Source organism: Centruroides sculpturatus, unplaced genomic scaffold (assembly GCF_000671375.1).
Source record: "Centruroides sculpturatus isolate CEXI.00-Female unplaced genomic scaffold, Cexi_2.0 scaffold85, whole genome shotgun sequence".
NCBI classification, from domain to species: domain Eukaryota; kingdom Metazoa; phylum Arthropoda; class Arachnida; order Scorpiones; family Buthidae; genus Centruroides; species Centruroides sculpturatus.
The window spans coordinates 80,632-107,264 of NW_019384798.1; the positions used below are offsets into that span (position 1 = coordinate 80,632).

The 26,633-nt window shown below is 27.6% G+C and overlaps 2 protein-coding genes across 2 annotated transcripts in view; one reads left to right on the top strand and one right to left on the bottom strand.

The window, feature by feature from the left end:
- The window catches only part of LOC111629440 (katanin p80 WD40 repeat-containing subunit B1-like), a 74,113-nt gene that overhangs the window by 8,445 nt on the left and 39,035 nt on the right, over positions 1-26,633 (top strand). The window contains exon 2 of the mRNA XM_023373339.1: positions 23,477-23,607. Coding sequence (XP_023229107.1) covers positions 23,477-23,607 — 131 coding nt within the window. The remainder of the gene's footprint in view (positions 1-23,476; positions 23,608-26,633) is intronic.
- LOC111629439 (rho GTPase-activating protein 20-like) lies at positions 8,703-9,252 on the bottom strand. Its single transcript, XM_023373338.1, has 3 exons — positions 9,102-9,252; positions 8,948-9,025; positions 8,703-8,864 (listed from the first exon to the last, which is right to left on the bottom strand). The coding sequence occupies exons 1-3, from the start codon at positions 9,210-9,212 to the stop codon at positions 8,784-8,786; spliced, it is 270 nt and encodes an 89-aa protein (XP_023229106.1). The 5' UTR covers positions 9,213-9,252; the 3' UTR covers positions 8,703-8,783.

Sequence of the window (26,633 nt, forward strand, 5' to 3'; positions counted from 1 at the left end):
ATATGTTGAAAACTCAATAAACAATTTCATGTTTACTATTTTCACAGAACAATGAGGCAATGAACTTTATTGTATTGAATAAAATAGCAAATAATAGAATTCTCTGTGATTGAAGTACAGTAATACCTTGGTTTTCATTGACTTTGATTATCGTCTGTTTCAGTTTTCGTTGATTTTTTTGCAAAAAATTTGTCTCGTTTTCGTTGGTGTGCCCACGTAACCTCCTGCTAATTTTGCAAAAACATAGAGTGACCCACATGTTTTCCTGCTCAGTGTGGCAGCATTTCTCGTTGTGTGAGCATTACTCCATGCGTCTAGCCAAACAGTTCCGTTGCTCTCCTTTCCTTTCAGCTCCATCATGGGACCAAAGAAAGTTTCCAGAACCAGTAGTCCTTCGAATGCCATGTTAAATGCTATGTTAAATGTTCATTTATTCTTTACATTAGGTTTTTTATATTCATTTTATGTTAATTTCTTATTATTTTTAATATTAAACACAATATTTATTCTCTGTAAAATTCGTTCTAAATTCCAAAATACATACTCAAAAGTATGTATTTTGGAGTGTCTAGAACAAATTAATTGGATTTACATTGATAAATATGGNTTATGTTAATTTCTTATTATTTTTAATATTAAACACAATATTTATTCTCTGTAAAATTCGTTCTAAATTCCAAAATACATACTCAAAAGTATGTATTTTGGAGTGTCTAGAACAAATTAATTGGATTTACATTGATTTATATGGAAATAATTGCCTCGGTTTTCGTTGGTTTCGGATTTTGCCAATTGTTTTCGGACAGATTGTTGATGAAAACCAAGGTATCACTGTAATATGTTGTTGTACATTGGAATAAATTTTCAAGAAAAACTTCAAAATCTTTTTGTAGAACACTAGGGTCAAGTTTTGGTTGAGAACCACTGACTTAGAGATAAGTGTAAACTACCAGGTATCCCATGTAAAGTTGGCTTCACTCATTGAAAATGATACAAATGAATTTAGGCAAAGGATATTCAGTAGAAACTGTACATCTTAAGTAATATTAAAATAAACTTACAGAAGACACTGAAATTGGTGTCCCTGTGCATTTATGTGCCTTTGTGTACAAGTAATCACATTTGGACTGACCTTGCGTAAAATACTGACGTCAATAGCTTCAATGCATCAGAGAATGCTCTCCTTCAGTTTGTACAGTTTTGGGATTGGTTTTGTACACTTTTCTTCTAAACATTCCCTATAAAATTTACATCACTTATGTTTTATCATCTTGGCCATGCTGATTTTAAGTGTCACATCCCATATATTAAGTATAAGATGTATGTTAAACTTTCATTTCAACACAAGTATGCCAACTTTTTTGCGTATATGTAAATGAAGATTATTTATATTCTTCACAGTTTGATATCTGGCATGAAAAATTTTGTGTATTTACATACCAAATCACTTGTTAAATAATAGAAATTTAGCAATTTCATTCAGTTTCTCTTTTTTGAAGTACTACACAATACATAGAATAGTTTGTCGTGCTACCCCTACAGTAGTTTGCAGAAAGCCCTCCACCTTCCTGCCAGCTATATCCCATATGTTTTACTAAAACTAACACTATGTTTTGTACTAGGGGCTTGACAGTTGACAAGGACTGATTGACCAAATACCCAAGGTAATAAAAGACTTACTGTATTGGAGATCCAGGTTGAAAATCTCCAGGGTTTTTCATGGTGATCTATCTTAGACATACAGTACCATGTCCATCATTCACTACCCAGCCATTCCCACTGTGGACCTGTCAAACTCATTTGGCCTGGAAAAAGATTCCTCTTAATTTCTAAGAGATGGAAAGAGTTAAAAACTAAAAAAAAATTGATAAGAATTGATTTTTGCATACCATTAAATCTTGTGGAGGAGTTATTTTTTTTTAAATAGCAAAATAAAATTAACATTTGGCTTTGTACAGTACTAGAGATTTGCTGATAACCTAAAAATTTAAGTTAAGGATTTGCATGAATTTCCTTTATTTATATTTAAATGCAAACCTCTCAAGTCAAATTACAGTACTTAACTCTCAAATTACATTTAACTTAAAAGTTTTCTTAAATTAATTTTACTGAGAATTATGATTGCAAATTCAAAATTTATACTTTTTTTACACAAATAAAGCTAAAGGCATATTTATTGATTGCATTGCAATATAAATATGAAAGAAAATAGAAATATTGATTTTAAAAGAAAGCATTAACTGAGTTATAAATTCATCTTATAATAATTGACTCAATTATCTATATCCTATTAAAAAAATTGTGAAAAATTAACTTAATTCAGTTATAATAACTGAATTAAGTAACACTTTAATGTAAAGTTTTAATTTAAATTCATTGAATTGTTCAAGAAAATGTTTTAAAATCATCATCATCAAATGATTGCCGGATGGCTGAGCGACAAAGTTGGCAGCCTGGACAGATTGAAAATCTCCAGGATTTTTTTGGGGGTGGTCTCTCCAGATGTGCCAGCTATCCACCCTTGCCATCTGGTTACCCCATTGTGGCCTAACCAAGTTTATAACAGTCTCGATAGATAAAAAGAAAACCTCTTAGTGCAGGAGAAAATGAATTAAACTATAATCTGATTTTTTTTTTATGTAAATTCCTGAAAATTATAAAATATTACTTTGATATGAGTATATTATCACACACATTAAGTGGAATTTTTATTAATTTTATTACAGTTTACTTCTTTCTTCTGGGTCATTATCACTTTCGTTATCAAAAAATGTGCTTTACAATCAGATACGAGATTATCGACTGATAGTGTTCCACACACAAACTGAACTGTTGCACTACATTTTGTAATAATAAAAACTGTATTTGATAATCTACAGTAAATGTTAATTAAAATTAGATTTCAATTCAATTTTGAATTGAATCATTTTTAAAATAAATAGTAATTATTTGTCCAGCGTTTTCTGTAATTGTCTTTTTCTGTCCTAAAAATAATATTCTAAAACTTTCTTAATTATACTAAACAATATATTTATTTGGATCACTTTTAGCTAGATGATGTTTATTTTCAAATAAAACTATTAATTTTCATGTTAAATTTTATTGTTATTGTTAAGTGAAAAATACATAATAAAGTAAGAATTATATCAATGATTTTTGCTGTTTAAATGATGATAAATTTACTATTGACATACATAATTTCTCTATTTACACATTTAACTGGCTTTATTATGTAAGTGTTATCTTTATATTCAAGAACAATTTCCAAATTAGATTCCTACTAAGCAATATTATATGTAAATTATATAAATATTTGTTATTTTGATGACTGCATTTATTTATTAAATGACCTAAAGCTATCTAAATTAGTTTTGTAGAAATTAAAATTTTTCTGTTTAAATTAAATTAAATAAATGCAATATTTACTTTTAGTATTTTTGTGTTTCAAACTAATATCTTTTATAGAAATATTATATGTAAATGGAAAATAATTAAAATTTGAGTTAATGTCCTCTTTGCATAATGGGAACACAAATGTTAGTGAAGTTGACCTTTTTTATATAGTTATAGCTCTTCCATAGTCATAACTCTAAACGTTTTAACATGTTAAACTGTTTTTGAAAGTCCTCTGTCAAGTGCAGAGAAGGCTCTTATTGCTTTGTTTAGAAATTACATATATTTTTGCTAAATAATACTTCAGACTAATTCAATTTTACTCTTTCTTGAATAATTTTTGTGTTCATTCTGTATTTAAAGTTTTCTACTTAAAATTGTAATGTTTATTATAGAATTATAGTTGTCAAAAATGCTTATTAAATGTATAATTAAATGTACTAGTACGTACTTTTCTTTTGATCATGTATTGTTTATAATATTTGATATCTTCAATGTTTCCATGCCGTTCAATCTGTGGTTTCAAGCTTTCGAGTGAGTTTGTAAAAAAAATTCTGTATTCCTACATGTTGTAGAAGCATACTGATCTTTAGCTTTCTTAATTTTATTATAAAAATATATATGTAAATTCTAAGCTTTTCTGTGTTTTAATAATGTGCAATTCATTTTAATAGTAGTAGTGCACACAGATATCCTGAAAGAAATTAAATTTGAGGTGGCAATTGTGCTGTAGTCATAATATCTTGCAACTTTAGGTTTTTTGTTAACATTTTTACATTTTGAGTACTTTCAAAGCTGTACTATATTGAAATTAATGGATAGAATATCAATTATATGCAAGAATAATAACTGAAAATAATGAACAATAGGGAGACAATCTTAGTTTGAGAGTCATTGCTCTAAATAAATGAAATTATTCAGAAATTTTTTAAAATGTTGATAAAAGGTATAAATTTATTACATTTTAAACTTTTTAACCAGTAATTGTCTTAATAAAGAAAACCAGTAAATTGTCTTAATAAAGAAAAAATATTTAAATTGTACAAAAGTTAATTTTTTTTAATATTATTTAGTTGCAAATATATTATTATTATTATTCCAAAATCTGTAATTAAAAATTTAATTAACCTCTGATTTTTTATTGACACTAACTACAGAATATTTCGGAAGTTTTTTTTAATAAGTTGTTTAATTAATGTATAATGTGCATTTTTCCACGAGTCTTCGCCATATTCTAAAATATTATAAGATTCATGAAGCTGCATTATATAATTGATGAGAATCAATAAGAATAAATGTAAAAATGCTTACTTATAAGTATATCATCACTTTTTATATGTATTATAGTTCTTTATTTTTAACTCCACATTTAAAATGTAGGAGGATGATCTAAGTGACTGATCATCTGGACTGACATTTGTAATCTGTTGGCTACATTTATACCTTGACCTTGATTACACATATAATTATGTCTATTTAGATGTAAGAAAAAAATGATAATGAGGATTTATCAGACATTGCATTTGTTTTATATACGTAAAGGATTTTTAAATATTAAATATTTTGTGAATATATAAAAAATAATTAACTAGAAAATCTATTAGATAATGAAATTGGGTACAAATTAACAATTTAAAGTTCTTTTTTGATATTTAACTAGGCTAGATTTATTTATTGGTTAAAATTGTGAAAAATTTATGACAAAATGTTTTATCAAAGAATATAATTTTAGAAAAGTTTAAATTTGGAATAAAAATGAAAAAAAAGGATAGTAATTTGAATGATTTTATATACTTATTTATTTTGTTACTTAAATTTTAATTCAGTTCAAATTTTTTGAAGAAGAAATAATAAACAAAATCCAAGTACTTTTAGGCTTTGCCATCTACAGGAAACTCCTGATGGGCAGAGCCAAAGACTATTGAAAGGTTTACCAGAAAGTTTTTGCTCCTAGGAAACCACCATTCGAATTCGACATACAATTGAAGAGCGTAATGTGTTTTGAGAATTTTTCTCTACTTTTCATTATCTAACTTAGACTACATAAAATATGAATAGAATAAAAGAATTCACTGTTGTTTACTTACTTTAATACCATGTTTATTTGATTCATAACTAGTCTAGATTTTTGAAAGCTTGGAATTTTGATGATAGCATTTACAAAATTTCTTATAAGAATGTAAAAATTCCTCTATAAAGTTTTTATCTTGGAAGATTAAATCAATATTTGCCCAAATGATACCAAAATATGGAGTGATACTACTAAGATTTTGAATATTTTTTTTTTTATTTAGTAGTAAATTATGTAGAATTCTGCAAGCTAAAACATTTATTTACAAAGCAATTATATCTTAAAACTAAATAAATAGATTTATACAGTACTTATAATACGAAGCAGTGTTTTACACTTTTCCCGTCAATTGCCTACTCGATTTGAATAATTTCGGCTAATTGTTTTGTTCTTTGTTCTGCTAAAGCCATGATTCTTGACCCAGGTTCTGCAGACTTGCCCCAAGTGTTCCAAAAAGAATAAAAAGATTTAAAGTTTTTATGGCAAATTTATTTCAATGTACTATTTTATTCAATACAATAAAGTTTATTGTTTTGTGACAACAGTAAATGTGGAATTGCTTATTGAGTTTGAATTTATTGGTAATAATCTCTGTACTAGAGAGTATGTGAGTGATGTTCCATAGCCTTAGAAACGTTGAGAGTCACCATATTAAAGTGACGTGCTTTCAACAATGCATCTGTTGAATTGCCAATAATTTGCATAAATAAACAGATTGATTTGTCAATTTTTTGATTGATTTGCCAATAATTTGCATAAATAAACAGCAGATGATAAAATTAATGTATTGAAATGCAAGCTACTATTTAGAATTTCAATTTAATTTTAATTTCATTCAAAATATTAAAGTTGTTGATATCTGATATGAGAAATACAAATTTTTTTTATTGTAATAGCTTAAATATAATATTTACTTTAGAAACAAAGCAATTTTAGAAAATTATTCAATTATAACTTAAGTTTCTAAAATCATAATATTAAACATTGTTTATCTAATTTAAATTATATGTATATATGTATATAATTACTTTTTAAGATTTTTTAAAGCTATTATGTAGTTAAGAAAGACTTAAAATAGTTCTATCCACCTGTAGATTTAATAAAAATTCTCAAGATTAAATATTTTATCAAATAATTTTATATTATTTAAGTGAAAACAAAAACATAAAATAATTTGTATAATTCAAACTTCATTAAATTATTTTATAATTTAAATAATAATAATAATCTTCTGTATTGTAAAACAGTTTTAGTTTAATCAGATAAAAATTACTTTTATTTGATATACAGATGATATATTCAATACTTATGAGTCACTATGACTAGAAACACATGCTGCAGGTGGTAGCAGATGACCTTATAAATATTATAATTATCCAAACGATAAAATATCATGAATCGTCTCACTGTACATCCTTGCATCCGTTGTCAGTTTAGTCCATAACAAGGGAACAGTTTATATGCATCGTTGAGAGACTGTGACAGATGCTCACATTACATAATGTAATGCATTTTAAATTCAAACATGCATTGTCTTATATTATTTTCTTCATTTCCTACTTGAAAAATGAATTAATCAAATTGAAAAAGTTATAACTAATAATATAAATTTGAGTTAAATTTTTGTTAAATTTGGAGAATTGTCAAGATTTTTAATTTATAAGCAAAGTTCTTATCATTACAATAGAAGCAAGTAGTTTTTATTAACTGATTTTGTATAAAATGGGTGTAGTCATAAGCATTAGAAATCACATAAATGCTTGATTTAATGGTAGTATGTTTATTGTGGGCATAGAATTTATCCATTTTAAAACAATCAACTCAGCAGTTAAAATCATTCCCAAAGTTTGTATTTTATGTTGTTTTTCCTTGCCATTTTGTTTGGTTATTGTATTTTCATTTTAATCTTTCAATTTGCTTACTGTTTTTCTGTTATTACAAATGAAGGAATGTCTAGTATGGTATATTAAAGCAGCTCTGCACATTCAGTATTCAACAATTGATGAATATTTGCCTTTTGCCACAATATTTGCTAAAGTGTTTGTCACATGATGAGGACATACGTACACACGCAGTTATTTTCCAAGCATCAGTTCATTGTGAGAATCACAAATGCTTGCTCTACATTCATTCCCTTTGATTTGGCACAATATACCAACATACCAACAAGAAGTGGGAAATGGAGAACACCAAATATTTGTTGAATGAAGTCACGAGTAAATCATCCACAGTATTTGGTATTAGTCAAATGTTTGCTCAGAATTTAGTGAATATGAAGTGTGTGGAGCTGCCTTTAGAGGCACATTGGATCATGAATAATTTACTTGTATTGAAAAGTTGAAGTAAGAACTCTGTTTTCAAAAAGTAAAATAAATATCTTAACTGTTATAGGGGTACCAGCAACCAATCCAAACCATCTGGGGAGGTTTTATTATTCTAAAACACTTGTTTAAATATCATACTTTAAAATTTTGCAAGCATTTTGAGGTATGACATTTAAAACTTCTCGGTTTGCTATAAAAATTCTCATAGGATAATAACTCTAACAGATTGTTAGTAACAAAATGTCAACAACACAAAAAATAAATTAAACTTTTTAATGACGAAATGTTGTTAAATTTATCATTATTATCCTAAAAACAAAATACTTTTCTTAAGCTATTTTTATCTGATAAATTTATAACTGTCTACTTTTTATTGTACTATGTTTAATCAATATTATTACAATGCAGTCTTTGATAAAAATGGAGTTATATTTATCAAACTGTGTATATACTGTATATGAAAATGGCCTGCACTTGAAATATTTATAAATGTAAACACAACTTGTACAATGCTTAACTTGGTTTTTAGTACCAATTGGTAACTTGTGTTTTGCGGGAAATTTTTTAAGTGTTTGCTGTTTTTTTGTATATTAATCAATTATTATTTATTATACATTGTTTTTAATTTTGGGTATTTTTATGTTCTTGCTTTTATTGGAGGAAATAATGCTCTTTGTCATTATCTGATACAATCAAATAAGTAATAAATTTAATAAATAAGAATGTTTGTTTTTTTAAGATAATGTCTAAAATTTTAACTTATTTTGTTTAGAATAGAAAAATTTTAGATATTTCAGTGGAAAATGTTTTATATAAATATTGTTAAAATCATGTTTTCATGTTTAAATATTTTATGTAAATGTTTTCATTATAAGTTTAGTATTTCTCTGAAATATATTTTGAATAAAAGTGATAAGAAAGATTGGAAACAAATTTCTTCTTAAGGGTGTATGTAAAATTTTGGTAAGCATATTATAATTTCTATGTACTGTACATTAAAATGATCTCTTACCAATTAATGGATAAGGAGCATCATCTTTTCTTGATTTAATCCATAACTGATATTCATTAATTCCCTAAATTAGAAATAATTTCAAATTTAATTATTATTAATGAAAGAATATTATGATAAAACTCTTTATATAACTAAGTTACTTACATTTTGACTTAATTGTTCTAGTAATAGTTTAATGCAATCTTTTGCTGTTTGTCTATTATTTACTTTTAATGTTATATACTGTAACAAATATATCAAAATTTAGTTATTTATAATGATAAAACTTTGAAAAAACTTTAATCAAATCTATACATACATGGTTACCAATATTTTCTCTACTGTTTTGACTACAAAGACTAAATTGTATTGAAGTGACAGATTTTCCTTCCTTCTCTTTGCTTGTTGATATTAATCTGAAAAGTAACATTCAATAATTATAACTTATTATTGATGATAATTCATTTTTATATATTTAATAAAGTAAATGATATATTTCATCTTTTTATTGTAATAATAGACATTATAATTTTCTTTTGTATTTTAACTGAATTGATGAATTAAATTTTAGGTTATTTAAAAATTATCAATCAAATTTCTAAAAGAATATCAAAATTTCTCAAAATACTTTTTTAAAAAGAAATTTTCAATGATTTAAGTTATTTTTAACATTTTAATATAATTTTTTATTAATATAACAAATTACATGTAAACATAATTAAATACATATATATTTTAATTCAATCTATGATAAATGTATTTACATTTATTATCTTTTGTTACAAAATTAATAATCATAGCTTTCAACTTTTCAAATATTTTTAATAATAAAAGAATTATGTAATGAATAAACAGACATGTCTTCAATTTTCTTAATTAAATTGAAATATGTATTTACTTTTTTCTACATAAATAAATTTACTTAAAATATCATTATCTTTAGAATTCTGTAAAAGTACTACATTCAATATTCCTTCAAGTGAAACCTGTGATTTTAAAGATAAANCCCAGTGTCTTTAAATCAAGCTTTTATAAAGTTGATCTGTTTCATGTCCTTTCCCTTGATCTAACTCATAAAATTATATCTTATACTGCCAACTTCTCTGGATAAATCTTTATTTTCTTTCTCATCACATATCCATACCCCAACAAAATTCAATTCCCTCAAAACCTTTATGCATTTTATTATTCATAAAATGATAAACTGTATAAATTTTAATGAAATAAAATGGACGTCCATTGAAGTTCAATCCTTCCTCTCTCCCTTGTCCAACTTTGCCTGGCTTGTCATATGTAACCTCTTCCCTCCCTTCCAGTATGGACTGTGGATGGCATCTTAGTGTTTTCATAAGCTTTAGTCTGAGAGAGTTGTTTGAATTGGGTTTATGTTCAAAGAGCTTGCTTAACAAATGTTGAATTTAATTGTGTAAAAATCAGAATTTTAAAGAAAATATTATATACATTTAATTTGATACTCTATCAGATAATTTTTTGGGGTATCCTCAAAAAACCTGTTAAAGTATTTAAAGTGATTATGTACAAAATTTCTAGAAATAATAATCTTAAGGAACAACATTTCTTGTTTATCTGAATATAAAGCATTGTTTCAAAAATATATGAAATAAATAAGACTACTTAATTAGTTAGACAACAGAAATACACTAATGCTTTAAGAATGTCCAAAGAAAAAATTTTTCTTCTAATTTTAAAGTTGCTCTAAAATGCTCTTTTGGAATAAAAATTTTTTCAAAAATAGCAAATTATATGTGGACATGAATATCAAGGACTAACAAATAAACTCAAAGGTTAAATTCTAAATTGATGCTTTCAAATATGAACAGATTTTCTCTTAAAAATAAATGTTAATACTAAAAAAATGTTGTCTTATAATCAGATTTTGATTTTAAATATTTAAGAATATACTTTAATGACTAGATTCTTAAAAAATAGTATCACACATACATACTTACATAAACTTTATACTACTATTATTTTTAGATTTTCTATATAGGTTTTGCAAATTATACTAATTTTGATTAAAACAGTTTTATAGAAAATGTTGAAATATTTTTATAATAAAGATATTATTCACAAAGAAAACATGCAAAACAGTACTTTTTTAAATGCTTGTAAATTGCTACATCACAAAAACATAACAGAATGTCAGTAATGTTATTCTGGTCTGATCATTTCCTCATTGTGATTTGTTATAGTGTGAATGATGATAGTAGATGATATTTACTCACTGTGGCTTGCAAGCCACATACAGTTCATCTAGACCTTAATGCCACCTCTGTGTAGTTATGGAATATTACATGTGTGCAAGTAGCATATTATAAGTATAAAAAAGAAATTGTATAACTGGGAAACACAGTATTCACCATTTTCCACTACTTGTCAGTATATCGTTTCAAAGGGGACAAATACGTAATTATTTGGTAATTGACGAATACAAAATGTGTGAAGCTGCCTTATGTAGAGTTTAAAAACAATTAAAAATATTAAATAAAACTACTATATTTTGTAACCAGATGATAGTAGAAACATTACTTAGGAAACATTTTTATTTATTTGTAATCATGTTCAAATGTAATCATGTGCATAAAAGACCATTATTAAACTAATACAGCAAGATAGACTTTGCTCCTGCTGGTTGGTGTGTAGGAGTGGCATTGTAAGCTATTGATGATTGTAAGTGATTAGTTGAATTGGTGCTGATGTTTCTTCTGCTAGGCTTTTTCCCTGAACAGGTTTAATTGTGAGAGATTTTGAATAATTGTAATTTTATAAATACTACTAATAAGCATTTCATTGTTGTAAATATTGAATTTGAAATTTGTAATACTTAAGCTCTATACTAACAACTGTAGTCAAAGTCCAGTACTTGCATTTTAAGTTTAATACAAATATTTGAAAGCAACCCTTATACCAGAATTCACAAAATATTAATATTTTGTGAATTCTGGTATAAGGGTTGCTTTCTTTAGACATTTTGGACCGTGCATGTATATAATGTTTTGTAATTTTGCATTTAAAAATATCCAAATAGCTGTATTAAGATCTCTGCCATTATTATTCTAATACATTTTTATGGTGTAAATGGCAATAAACAATTACAGTTTTGTGTATTAATACTTTTATGAATAATTTTCATTTAAATTTTATCAGATATAATAAAGTAATACAAAATCTTTTTTATTTATACAGGTGTACAATACTTACTTTACAATATTCACTTTACACATGGTTTGGAACTTGCTGTATTAGCAAGTTCCAAACCATGTATAAAGTGAATATTGCCTTAAAGTGAATCATAGCTTTTTTTATGTAAAAATGCATATAACAACTTAACAATAGTATAAATATGATTTTAAGTATGTACGATGCCTGAAAACCTTCTTAATAGCAATACAATGAAAATGATATATGTGAACATAATTGATAAGAACTGTAAAGTGAGATATGCCTATATTTAATAGGAAAGAATAATAAAATTAAGAGATATTTATAATTTGGAATGGAATATTTAATGATTGTAGTTGATGATTTATCTAACATCTGGCAAAGTTTTATTATTCTAAAACACTTGTTTTAAATGTCATACTTCAAAATCCTACAAGCGTTATAAAAAAGCAAATCATCATTATATGGCTTCACAAATAATCTAGATCTCTTGCTGCATTACTGTTTTCCATTCTTTTATCTTCCAATTTTATCCTTCCATTGTCTGCCACTCCCAGTGTCTTTAAATCAAGCTTTTATAAAGTTGATCTGTTTCATGTCCTTTCCCTTGATCTAACTCATAAAATTATATCTTATACTGCCAACTTCTCTGGATAAATCTTTATTTTCTTTCTCATCACATATTTTCTTTCTCATCACATATCCATACCATTGTATGTTTGTTATGGCAACATAACTCTTGGGCGATCTGCCTAGGGGGATGCCTTCTGGGATATCTTTTTAAGGGTAACTAACCCCTGTTCAGCATTACAGATGTGGAGAAAACTCCACATGGCCAGTCTGTCCTAGTGAGGCATGAACCCACGACCAAACTCCCAGTGTTCAGAGAACAGAACCACTTGGCCACTGGTGGGCCCCATACTATTGTAGTCTTTATCTTGACCATACTTGTTACAAAGGGTGTTTAGTATCTCTTAATTTGCAGTTGTATTGTTGTCTTCACATATTTGAGATGCACATTAAAATAATAATCATGTACATATGAAAGTTATGTGCACAAACTTCACTTTAAAATAATTTCAGTTAGAGTGAGTTTTAATAAATGAAAAATGGTTTTATTAATTAATAAGAGCTTATTAACTTGCTCTCCATTTATAATTTTATTTCACCCCTGAAATAAACACTAAAATAATCATTCAGTATTTTTAGTTAGTTAAGATGTCATTTTCTCATGTTATGAGAAATTTCCAGTAATTGTACTGTAAATTAGAATCTTTGAAAAAGAATTGGAAGTTAGAATATATTATTTAGCTTAAATATTAATTTATGTATTTATTTACTTTATTATTTATATATTTTTAAGACTCTTATTGTATTAAAATGCCAATCAAACACTTATTATTTAAATTATAAATATAATTTTTAAGGATGAATGCATCAAATTTTGCATTAATTTCAACACTAAATGGTAAATATTAAAATGCATATTGAAATATTTATTAAAGTTAATAAACATTTCAATATAATTAATGTTTTCTTTATTTTTAAAGTGAAAGTAATTATTTTCTGAAATTTATCTTTGAATTATTCTTCTGCCTTTTTGATAGATGTCACAGTCTGGTGAAATGTATGTCTTCAAGCTGTTTCTTCTCCATGCCATATCAATTCTTTTTTTTAATTTAGATATCATTTCATAAATATACTGATTTAAAATGAAATAAATCTATCTTTTTTTAAAACTATTTAAAAACATAAATTTTAATGTTGTTAAAGTGAATGCATTAAAACAAGTGTACTTTATTGATATTGATTTTTGGAGATATAATGTAATCTTTTATTAATATGAAAACAATAAAGAAAAATGTAGTTTTTTTTAATTGAAATGTAGATATATATTACAAGCAAAAAAATAATCAAAATTTAGTTGAATGTGTTTTTGCACATTATTTAATACTTCCAAAATATTTTCTATTAGACAAAAATAATGTTGTCCAGTTTGTTTCAGCATTAGAAATGTGTATTTAAGAAATAGCATTTATTTTGGAAGACACAGTATATCATTTTAAATAACTGTAATTATGTTAATTAATATTTGAGAAGCATGTGACATATATCAATTGATAGAATAACCATCATGTTTCATCTGTCTGCATTCAAATGTCTCGTCAGAATACACAATGTGTTTTCCGTTGTTGTGATTTTTGTTTATTAAGGGCACTAAGAAGTGTTATATATCATACAAAAATCAAGACTCAACAGAGAAGGTGTTTTGTGTTCTGTAGCTTGCAAGGAGTTATTCATCCTTATGCAACTTGAGTACTCTGCGGTAGCCGTAAAATTGTGACTGTTGTTGGAAGAGTGACAACAGCTCTACTTTAGCAAGTTTAGGAAGAATTTAAGTATTGGTCAGATGCATGCTGTGTGACACAGAGGTGCATGAATTGAGAAATTGTAATAGGCAAGTGTGAAACTTGGATGGCTTTCTGATATTATAATGCACATTTAGATGTTCTCGGGTAATAATGAACATAATTGCTACCATTTTAAATTATTGTATTCTTTTTGATAGACCCTATAGACCCTTTTTGGCTTTTGAAAGCATATTTTTAAAAATTTTTACAAGAGTTGAATGTTTTAAAGTCAAGCAATAAATTGCATATTACAAAGGAGTTTGTTTCCATAGACCTAAAAAATAATTACAAAATCTTTTCATATTAAGACATGTTTTAGTTTTCTATAATGAATATGTAAGAAAGGATAAAACTTCATCTAAATTAAACTGCAAATTAGATATTACACAGACAATAGAAATTGATTTTGTTTACAAATGATTTTGATGGTGCTGAAGCCAAAATTGACTAAAATTGCTACCTTACAATAACAAAATTTTTGCTTTTTGGCTGAAAACGGTATGAAAGTGAAAATTTAGTATATGAAGTGAGAGTTAACAGTATTAAAATATGTACAAAAAAAATATTGTTCAAAATTGTGTGTGTATTTATTTATTTGTGTATGTATGTAAATACATTTCTAATTAGTTCTCCGTCTGTGTTATGGAATTACAAAGTCAATTTACAAAGTTCATTTTTATTTTTTAATATTTTATTTATTTAAAAATATTTTCTGTTTTCTAGAATTGAAATAGAAAACTTCTGCTTGAGCAAATTTTACCATCTAAAAATTTAATGTTAAATTTTTATTTAAAAAAAAATACTAACTATAAGAAAAGTATAAATTCAAATTTATGGAAAATGTACTTTACTGTATGTACAGGTTGTCCAAAAAGTTACTGTGCAGTGGAAAGAGTTTAATGTAAACTTTTTCTTCTGCACAGTAACTTTTTGGACATTCTGTACTTTGACAAACAGTGATAATGCATGTTGAAATCAGGGAAAAACTTTTTGTTCCTAAGTTTAGCCTAGAAAATTTGTTTATTTAGGTCCCTAATTCCCTAATCTCTTAATTATTTAACTACTTCTTAAGTAGAAATAAATCGAAACCGGTTATTTTGTACTCGAATATTTGTAGTTTTGGGAAAGTAGTGGAAAGACAAATTTTTATGACAACAGATATATAAATCATAAATTTAAGGAAAATAAGTTCTAGAGGTTTTTTGTATCTTGTGCATCTCATTCATTACATTTAGCTGTAAATGATGCTGCCAAAGTAACAGTTAATTTTTTAACCTTGTACAAGAATTGTAGATGTTTTTTCCTGCATTCCCTTAGATGGGACATACTAAATAGTAATATCACTAGTTTAACATTGAAATCTGTAAGTAATACAAGATGGGAGAGCAGAATAAAAGCAGAATAAATATATCAAATATTTTAATGGATTTTTTTTAAAATTCCTGTCAACTATACAGAACTATCATAAAAACATACCAGTAAACTCCTATCGGTGGGTTAAGTTATAAATCTAGTCATGATTTATTAATTCATTCTGCTACTGATATTAGAATATACAATAGCAATCTTATCGTTTTTTTCACATGTAGTACAGAAATTTGTAATAAGATACATAATGTGGTTATAATAAAATATTAATTTTAATTAATTCAAAATATGTTAAAATATGAAAATAATTGCTCAGTATGTATTTATATTTTAGAAAATATAACAGAAGCGTCGCTTCCACTACTTCCAAAGATGGCGCGCCACTGGTTAAGTTGTAAATCTACTCGTGGTTCACATAATGGGCGAGGGCAGCCAGATATCTAGCAGGCAGGTGGCTAACAGCCCAGGACTGCTCCTGGATAGAATTATTGGAAGTGTTGTTTGTTTAGCTTAACCATGAGGTTGGTGTTCTGTAAAGCACATGCGCGAATACCTATAATCTGGCTGTTTTACATCATTCAAATATTTTTGTCATGGAAGCTGTCCTGTGGCACTTCCATTGGGAATATCGATATACAAATTTATATTTGAATATACAATAGCAATCTTATCATTTTTTTTCCACATGTAATATAGAAATTTGTATTAAGATAAGATTATTTTCATATTTTAGAAAATATAAGGGAAGCGGTACTTCCACCGCTTCCAAGGACAGCATGCCACTGGAATACAAATTTAAAAAATTTCACATTATAGGTCTATATTCTAGAAACCTAATTTCTTAAGATCAATTTTGTGAAATTAATTAATAACATGTGTGTTTCAGTTTTATGTTCAGCTAAGGTGAAGGCCATTTATCAAGTTCTTTTATCTCTCTGGTTTACAGCTGTTATCTAGTTAATAACTCAAAATTTCTCATAATTTTTGTCTGTATACATAAAAATTATTGAACTTTTTATATGATATAATGTTGAAATAGTAAATGATCAGTGTTCTTTTATCTGTTGAAAATTAATATTAGAATTTTTGTATGACATAACAGCAGAATGCAAAAATTACTTAATTAACCAAATTGCTTGACTTGATTGAATGTTTTTTATAATTAAAATCTAAAGATTTGCCAATAAAGTTCTATATTTCATAATTTACTCTCTTAATTTTAATATTTCATATAGCAAATGGATAGGAAATTTGTGAATTGATCATGTGAAAAATTTTTAAAAAATAGCTGTGAACATCTTGTATAACTATAACAATAAATTTGTAGTTACTACAAAAAAAGAAATCTTCATATTATATGATTTGTATGTCACTTAGAACAATTTTTTTTATCATCTACCACAAGAGAGCATACATTCATTTGTAAGCTGTTAAAATTCTATTCAATACAGTTTTGAATTTATTTTGTAGAGAACAAAATTATCAGTGTCAAGCTTAAATCAGTTTTCTATTATTTCACTTATGCTCTGTAATCACTTTCATTTCTCGTATTGAAACTAACTTGAAGAAAAACTACTCAACTGATCTGTCTTTCAGTTGTAATTGTTTGATTTTTGTCTTCTTTGTGATACTTGATTTAATTTTATCAATTTATACACACTCAAAAAAAGTTTATAAAGAGGTCTTAGTGAAGTATTAAAGTCAACAATGTACCAAATAGCATAATTATATATTAATATTTTTATGGCAATTTAAATCATCTAAATTACACATACCAATATCTTAACATCAGTAAAAATTAACACCTATTAACTCTGCTATTAGATTCTAAAATTTATCTTATGGAACTCATAATTAATTTTCTCAATAGGATTATTGTTAAATTTATAATGTTAGCTTTGGGAATAATGTATATAATATTAATAAGCATGATGTATGATATAGAATGCTGGATTTGTTTACTAAATTAATTTTTTCTGTAATAACTGTTTCAAAATTTGCATAATTACCCATTATTCAGAAATTTAGACAAATTATTCTAATTTTTTTTAATCATAATAAACATTCTAATGTGTTTTTGTGTTTTGATTTTATTTATATTATAGTCCTGCTATAATTTAATTATAATATCAGTTCAAACTCTTATTCTTTTACATTATGTTTAATCAGGTTTTCCAATTGATAAAAATACAGAGAGAATGAACAGGAATTTCTAATTTAAATCCCATTCCTGCTTTTATTTTATGCTTAAAATGAGGAATTGTATTGTATTTTAATCATGTTTTACATCATTCTATTCTGTTGAATGTGTTTTTGCATGCTAGAATGATCATATAATTGATTGAAAATGTTTCACTTATTAGTGTTTGGTTTCCTGAATCAAGCAGTTATTTTCATTCACTTATCAACATAATTTTTTTTAAAACAAACTCATGTAATTTACATGAGCTATTTAAATAGCTTGAATGTATTTTTTGAACAAAATTTAGAACAAGGTGTTTATATAAAAAAATTTTTGAATTTTTGGTTAGAAATTTTAATTTATTACAGCTCCTATTACCGTACGTAAATTATCACATATATAAATTATATTAAATAATGCATTTAAAGTTTTAAATTATTGAATGTCAAGGAATCTTGTAATAACTCTAGAAGCTTGTAGCATTATTACAAGCATTCTAGAGCAGTTGTTCCCAGCCTTTTTATGACTTAGGCACACTTAATCATGCAGTGCATGAAGAACACTTCAATAATAAATGTTACTGGACTTGTTGACAGGTTGATTAGAACTCTAATTTACTAAATTATTAAGTTGTCACTAAGTTTGTTTTATTTATCTCACTGCATATGTAGAATGGCTTTGTGGTATACTAGTGTGCCTCAAAAGCCAGTGTAAAAAATTGTCAATCTTTTGTATACAAATGCAGTATGTGGAACTAGAATATCTAATAAAAATGTTTAAGTATGTATATGCCACATTACAAGACTAAAAAGCATGTAATGTTAATAATAAAACAATCTTGCAAAACATGTTTTATTTCTAGACCTATATTAATAATATAGTGAGAAACTAATTATGGTCAGAGCTTTGAAGAAATGCATTTTTGTATTTGATACTTGAAAATTAGCTGTAAAATATAAATAATAATTATTAATGCGAGTCATACTGGAAATACACAGTATTTCTTACATTAATCATGAGTTCAAAGTTATTGTTGAGAATGCAAATTAACATATGATTCATTGTGCATTTTCATGCTGCTGATTACATTCCTGATGTATCAAATTATTAAATTTTTCAAATTGTATTAATGTATTAATGAATAGGCAGATTAGTTAGAATGATGCACAAAATTTTATAGGTTAATGTTAAATTTATCCTTTCACAAATGTTAAAAATCTTCCAGTAAATTCTTATTTTACAGTGGAATATAGTTAATCAGTTAAAAGATCTTTGATTCTTGTAATAAGAGGGTTTTCAGATTAAAACTTATACTTCCCAGATAAAATATATATTGTACATACGATTTCATTATTTGTTTTGCAAAACATGTAGTTTAGTGTGACAAATCTTCTTGGAGAAATGTGTACCAATACCATATCTTTTTTTTTATTAGCATAGAAAAGAAATATGTCCATTTCCTCATTTTTTTCCTTATTTGTTTACTGATTCATGCAAATTTTTGATTCGCATCTTTTTAAATACTATACATTTTGATAAAAATCTTACAAATCATTCATGCAATTTGCTAGGCAACTAGCAAGAAACAAGAATAATACAGTATGCATTTTTACAGCATATACTTTGTCTAAAATTTATTTTGCTTCCCTCGGCAATTATAACTTTATTAGTTATGTGAAATGATGATGATTTTTCAACTGATAAGCAAGATACTTAAATAATAAACTAGAATAAAATTTTTGATTCCTAATTGTGATAGAGAGCTTTGAACAGCTTTGAAATGACTAATAAAAATAATTTAAAATGTTGATAAAGATCAAGCTTTAATATTGTCATTTATATTAAAAGAAAATTGGTTACTGTATAATAAACATTTGTAAAAATTGTTTAAATCAATGTTAGGTTTTCTGAAATTAAAATTATAAACAAAATTAAATTTATTAAAATATCTTCTGATTTGTGGTGAATGATTTATGTATAGTGTTCTTGATACTAAAAATTACATGATCAAAAGATCAATTATGTTATCAGTTGTCTCATACCTGTAGGATGACATATTAAAATTTTTATATAAAGAGCTAGACACACTTCCTATCAGGACAGTTTTTTTAATCAAAATGTTAGATTATATGCATTGAAAGATAATGTGAACTTCTTTAAGATAAAGTACAGTTTTATTACAACTTCCTCCTAAGAGACATTAATTCTGCATAAACATCCTGCTAATATTTGAATGTCTCTTCCTTTAGCTTTACTTGGAAAAAAATGTATTCTAAATTAAAAATATATTTAGATAAATCTGACCTTTTAGCTTTTCCTTCCAAATTTTGATCATAATGTGAATATTTACACTTTCAAAGAAAAATACACACACACACACACACACACACACACACACACACACACACACACACACACAAAAACTTCATCTGATTAGTATCCTCCCTGGTTTTAAATCTATTTTAAAATTCAAATTAAAAACAAATATATTAAGTAGCAGAATGAGTGAAAATGTAAATCTTTAATAATGTTGTTGTAATATTTATGGCTTAGAAAAGCTTTTTGATCGCTGTATATTCTTGTATCAGTTATATATGAATATACAAGAAAACTAATCGCCGAGTGATCGGTTCTTTTTCCTTGTATGATTGAGGAAGATTTTGTTATTGATATGTTCTTCTTAACTAGGCAAGCTACTTAAAAATTAAAAATCAATTAACATATTTTTTTAATTATAATTTGATTTTGTTAGTTAATTTTGTTATTGATATGTTCTTCTTAACTAGGCAAGCTACTTAAAAATTAAAAATCAATTAACATATAATTTTAATTATAATTTGATTTTTGCACATGGATAATGTTTGCGATCTGAATTTTATCCATTAGAGAAAGACGTGATCTATAGAAGAATTTGCCTAGTGAAGGATGAAAAAAGATGCCGAACTATGAAAAATCATGAAAATGTCACCTGAATCTCTCACTAGAAGACAACGCTATTATATTTATAAATTGATTTTGTCTTCATATATTCTTCTACTAGCTGTTACTCACGACTTTGCCCGCGCGGATTTTGCAAGAAAACGTCATTTATATTCAATATTTCAACAACCATAGTAATTGTTATATAACACCTATCGCTGAGAATGATGAGAATTGCCGAGAATCAAACGAACTGTTTTCAATTTGATCAATTTTCTGGATCGTTTACAATCGTTCTATAATCGAACCAATATGCAATAACAAATTCGAATTTAAAACGGTTCGAACATTTGGTTAAAAAATCGAAATATATAAAAATATTTATACAATGTCTGAAATGTTATGAATTTAAGGGGAAGTATGGAAATCAATTTCAAAAGCCGTTCTTCAGGTTAAGCATTAATGCTCTCCCTCTCCCCCCGCGGGAGAATTTCGAAAAAATCTCTTCGTAGTATGCGTTTTCGTGACATACCCTAACTGTGTACCAAATTTCACCTGTTTAGGTTCAGCGGTTTGCTCTGGGCGATGATGAATCAATCAGTGACTCAGTCAGTCAGTCAGGACAAGTAATTTTATATATTTAGATAACATTTAACATTTAGTTTTTTATTAACAGTAGACCTTTTTTTTCTATCGGCTGGAGGATTTACTATTTCGGACATGGGAGAATAGTCCATGGACAAGGGGCCTTACGGAGCCTTATCGATCTGTGAACGAATTGGACGGGCTGAAAAAATTGCAGGAATTTTTCGGGAGTAGTTCTCCCGACAATATATTCGGATCCAACCGGCCGCTTCACTGTGGGCTTGGCCGAACTCACAATGTGTTGTTTAAGAACACCCTCTTAGCATCCAAAGGGTGGAAAGAATCCAAAATGAAAACTAAAAGTTGCCATCGTATTCTTAGTTTAATTAAATTGTTTATTTTCTATATTCATTTTTAATATATGATTAAATTAATTGTTCATTAGTACTTCTGACAAAAATGACGTGTCTATAAATTAAACGAACACAGAATTTTGAAATTTAATGACTGATGACCCTCTTTCAAATATGTTTTGAAATTTTACTTAATAAATTTGACATTTTTATAGGATATTTTTTGTGTATTATGCTTATTAATTTTTTAAACTCTGCTTCTCAAGCATAAACCTCATAAAGCCTGGCCAAACCTCATGCTCACCATGATGTTTGGCCAGACCCATGTTAAAGTAGCCATTTAGTAAAAGACGGAGTCCGACATATTCAGGTCTAGCAATAAAAACTTCTAAGGGTTCGAATCGAATTTGAACCCAAATTCCTCAAAACTAAGTTTGAAGTTTTTACTGTCAAATATTTAATGTAAACTGAGTAACTCTCAAAATAGTCTTTTTAATTAAAATATTTTCTGACGTAAAAATAAATGTGAAATACGAATATATATATATATATATATACNTTTTCTACAGATGGCGACTCTAGTAAATTTTACCTTAATTTAAAAATATTTAAATTTTTGTGAGGAATAACCAACTTCAGTGATGAGTTGACATGTTGGCACAGTGAATAAGAAAAGTTGAACATCAAAAACCAATATTTATCTCTACTGCATTTTGCCTTGTAACTAAGCCAAGACCTCTTCAGCAGGAACCCAATTACACAAAATTAAAGTTTTACGTCCAAATTTGTCAAATGAGTGTTGGCATATGATTTTTGATGTTTAAAATATAAGCACAGCAAATAAGAAAACTTTTGTCTTCACTCGCCTCTAAAGTTGATTTAGAAAGTCTATCCTCCGAAAGATTTAAATATTTTAAAATTTATTTAATTAAATATCTATATTCATTATATATAAAAATACTAATAAAGTGTAAATTATGAATTTGATAGCTTAGAGAGCTCAACAAATTAACTGGTTTTATTGATTGCATTAGAAATGTTAGCGAACCCTTTACATTCTAAAAATACGGGAAATTTTACATATTTAAATAATTAACCTTCATCCACGCGAAAAATCAGCTTCCGATGTCAATGTGTGTTATAAGGTTACAGATAACAGAACTATAGGGGAGAGATTAAACTTGCGAACAGTGCAATACGGGTAAAGAGCATGTAACTGTACATCGGGAATTTTTGTTTTGATACGGCTCGATAAAGGGTCAATCTTCGTAGCCATAGTGACGGCGGTGTGAAAGACCGTGGTACAGGTGGTGCACCAATGGCACTTGACATTGGAATTGTCGTTTAAGCCAAACGTTTAGTTCGGTTCGGACGGGGGACATGTTGAGAAGTTCGGCTTCACTGTTTGGCTTCCAGAGGGATTGGAGAAACTGGACTGCCGCTACTTATTCGGTTCAATGGGGTGAGAGTAATATCTCCGACTGTTTCGCGTGTTGCTTTTTTTGTTTCCCTTCTACCTTTTCTCGTCGTAACGGTCTCAAAAAGATGTTTTACGCTTATTTCGCACGAGCGACTCTCATCGACCCGTTTTCCGATGTCGCCACTTTATTGCTATTAATCTTCTTTACTGAATAAGTATTTCGCTTTTTGGATTATGTTTAACGCAAGTTTTCCCCTTTTTTTCCTTTCGTAGAGGAGTTTGTTGCGCACGGGGCGAGCGTGCACTGCCTCGCTCTAGGGAAGAAGTCGGGAAGGGTGATGGTGACGGGAGGAGAAGATAAAAAAGTCAACCTATGGGCAGTCGGCAAACCCAATTGCATAATGGTAAGAAATATATTTTTTAATTAAAAATTCATGTATATTATTATTAGGCGTATCGATAGCGGTATTAATAGAAGAAGAATTTTTTTTTAAATAATCGTCATTGTGCTTCTCGGAATAAACTTCTCACGGTCCGTTTGGCACGCGCTAGTGTCAGCGACCTCAAGCAGACGAACTGTGGCAAATGTCGTCCGCTTGTCTAATTTGTGCGTTTCTGACGGCTTAAATTTCACATATTTTTTATCATTTTTTACGATTTATTATTTTTAATATATTAGATACGGTTCGATTTCGAAGAAGCGTGAGTAGTTCTAATGTGTTTTAGGTTCGTGAACTTGAATTGGTTTTTTTTTTCGAGAAATACAAGCGATTCTACAAGGGGACGCACTTATAAAATTATGTGTCGTCTGGTTAATGCGTCACTTCGAACAGACGATGTAACAAATTTTTTCCTTTCTTTTTTAGCTATTAAAAGTTGGGCACGCGAAAAATGCGAAAGAAAGTGTCTGAAGCGCGCACACCTGTCGAGTTATGTAAATGAGTAGGTGTTTAATGAGTACTTTTCTGTTTTCCACCCCGTGAACGGGGTTTAAAGTTCGCGGACAAGAAACATATGAAAGTTTTTAACGCGTTATAACGTTCGAAATGCGCTTCGGCTCGGATTTTTTCGCATTTTTGTGACGTGCCGTCGTAAACTCGGCCGACCCGACTCAAATAATTAAATCCTCTCGTACTTCCGCTTCAAAATTCTATCCGGATGTGACGTCACGAAGTTACCGTACCACGTGGTGTAAGTCTACCACGTGTCGCGAAGGTAGTCAAACCGTAAGCCATGTATGGAGAGTGAGGAAAAAGGTTGTGCAATAATTGATTGCTGTCTCTCCGGTGGCCGGGGTGAAAGGTCATATCTCTTGAAAATATGTCAAAATGGTGATATTCGGGTTTCGTACGCTCTTCCACTATTTCGGTTATTTTCAATTGCGTCGTCGTACGGGCCATTTGGAAATGGTCATCTTGTAGTTTTAAAACTTTTTTTTTTATTATTGGAACGCGGAAGCAATGTATTTATATACGGGCCTACGTTTTATCTGCTTTGTTTTCGTTTGCTTGAGTGTGTATGTGTGTTTGGCAACTGTCCCTTTTGTGTTGAATGTAGGTGGGAAAACACGTTCGTCCTCTTTTTTATATGTACAGTACACGTATATATAGACTAGTTATTTTCAAATTTTAAGATGATCAGGGTCGGATCCGGGGAAGTACGCTAGCAAAATTAAGAGATTTTGCAATAAATCGTACAGTTAATTATTTATATATTTATTACCGCAGATATAGCCTATTTCTTGTTCGCCGAATCCCCGAATGCTTTCCACATTAAATTCTCAGAATTGCTTTAGTTTTATGGACTATAATAAGCTTCCACAAAGCTGAATTTTCGTTAATTAAACACATTTTTTGAAGACACAACGCCATTTTTAATGCAGAAAGTTTATATATATATATATATATTATATTAATTTTATAAATAATTTCCGACAAGGAGCAAGGAGGTGAACTCGTACCCACGTCTTTTTGGTGTAAAATTTATGATAAAAATCCGTTGCCGACCTTATCTATTACGTCATAGGAATTTGCGTGGATTTTTAATTCGACCTCCCACGTTCCTTGTAAGGTTGTCTTCTCGTCCACATTGTTTATTTGTACGTTTTCGAATGTCGCTAAGCAACCCTTATTGAGATTTCTTACTGGGAAAGCCTTGAAAAGTAGTTCGATAGGACGAGTTTCGCTTATTGATACGAAATTGGTTAACGAGATACGTTACATCGGAAACGACAGACGTTAACACAGCTGGCGGGCGACTGTTTTAATAAATGGGGGAAACTGCAACCGTAATGGCAATTATTTTTCCAGGAAAAGAAAAATATATCTTGCAATTTCCTGTAAAAACTGCGAGAATCTAACACCAAAAACACAGTTTTCCTTAACGCCATTAAAATGCTGTAATTGCAATTACTTAAATATCAATTTATGAAATTATTATTAAGAAAATTAACTTTTTGAACGTTGTAATTTAATTTGAGTGCTGTAAACTGAACTTTTATTTATTAAATTATAATTTAAAGAAAGCTGATTTAATTTGAGTCTATAGATTTAGCTAAAAAACTGAAGTTAGTTTTCATTTTAATATCAAGTTTATCCTAATTTGTGATGTTTTGGAGTGTTTTAATTTAATTTACAAGTTATAAATTAAGTTTTTTTTATTTCTAAATTAATTAAAACACCTTTTTAAAGTCTAAATTTAGCTTATAAACTGGAGTTTTTTTCTAAAAATAGCCACTTAATAGTCTAAAATAGATAATATCTTTGTTTAATATCTATCTGAGTGGGAAAATAATGATGTAGCCCATTCTTTCAAATAGGTTAAGATTTAAATAGTGCCCAATAAAAAATATTTTTTTATGTATGTATATGCTTGGTTAATTATAGGGATAGTGATATATAAAATTTTGTTTTTCTGATTGTGGAAAAATCTGCAAAGTGGGTTAATTAAATGTATTTGTTATAAACAATGTTTTTCTACAAATAAAAAGCAAAGAAAATCATTAGAAAATAATTTTATGTAATTTATTTTTTATATTTATGCCGAAATTTGAATATGGTCTGATATAATTCAAAATTAAGTAATTTAATGTAAAGCTGTAAGCAGCAGAATAGTCTGTTATACAGACAGTAATTGCCTTAAAAAATGGATTAAATTTGAAAATGGATTCACATTAAATCCACACATAAAATACATTAACAAGCTTAAGCAAATATAAGGAGTAATTTAGGTTGAGAGATGTCACACAATACAGTTTTTGTGATGGTTATTTTATGTATTTGACCTTCTCTGTTGACCCATTTTTATAAGTCCTCAGAGAATTTAATATAATAATGAGGCCATTGTAAATACTGTACTCATTTGAAAATCCTGCTTTTTTTTTTTTAATATAAAAATATAAATTTAAAATATAATAATAATTTGAAAATAA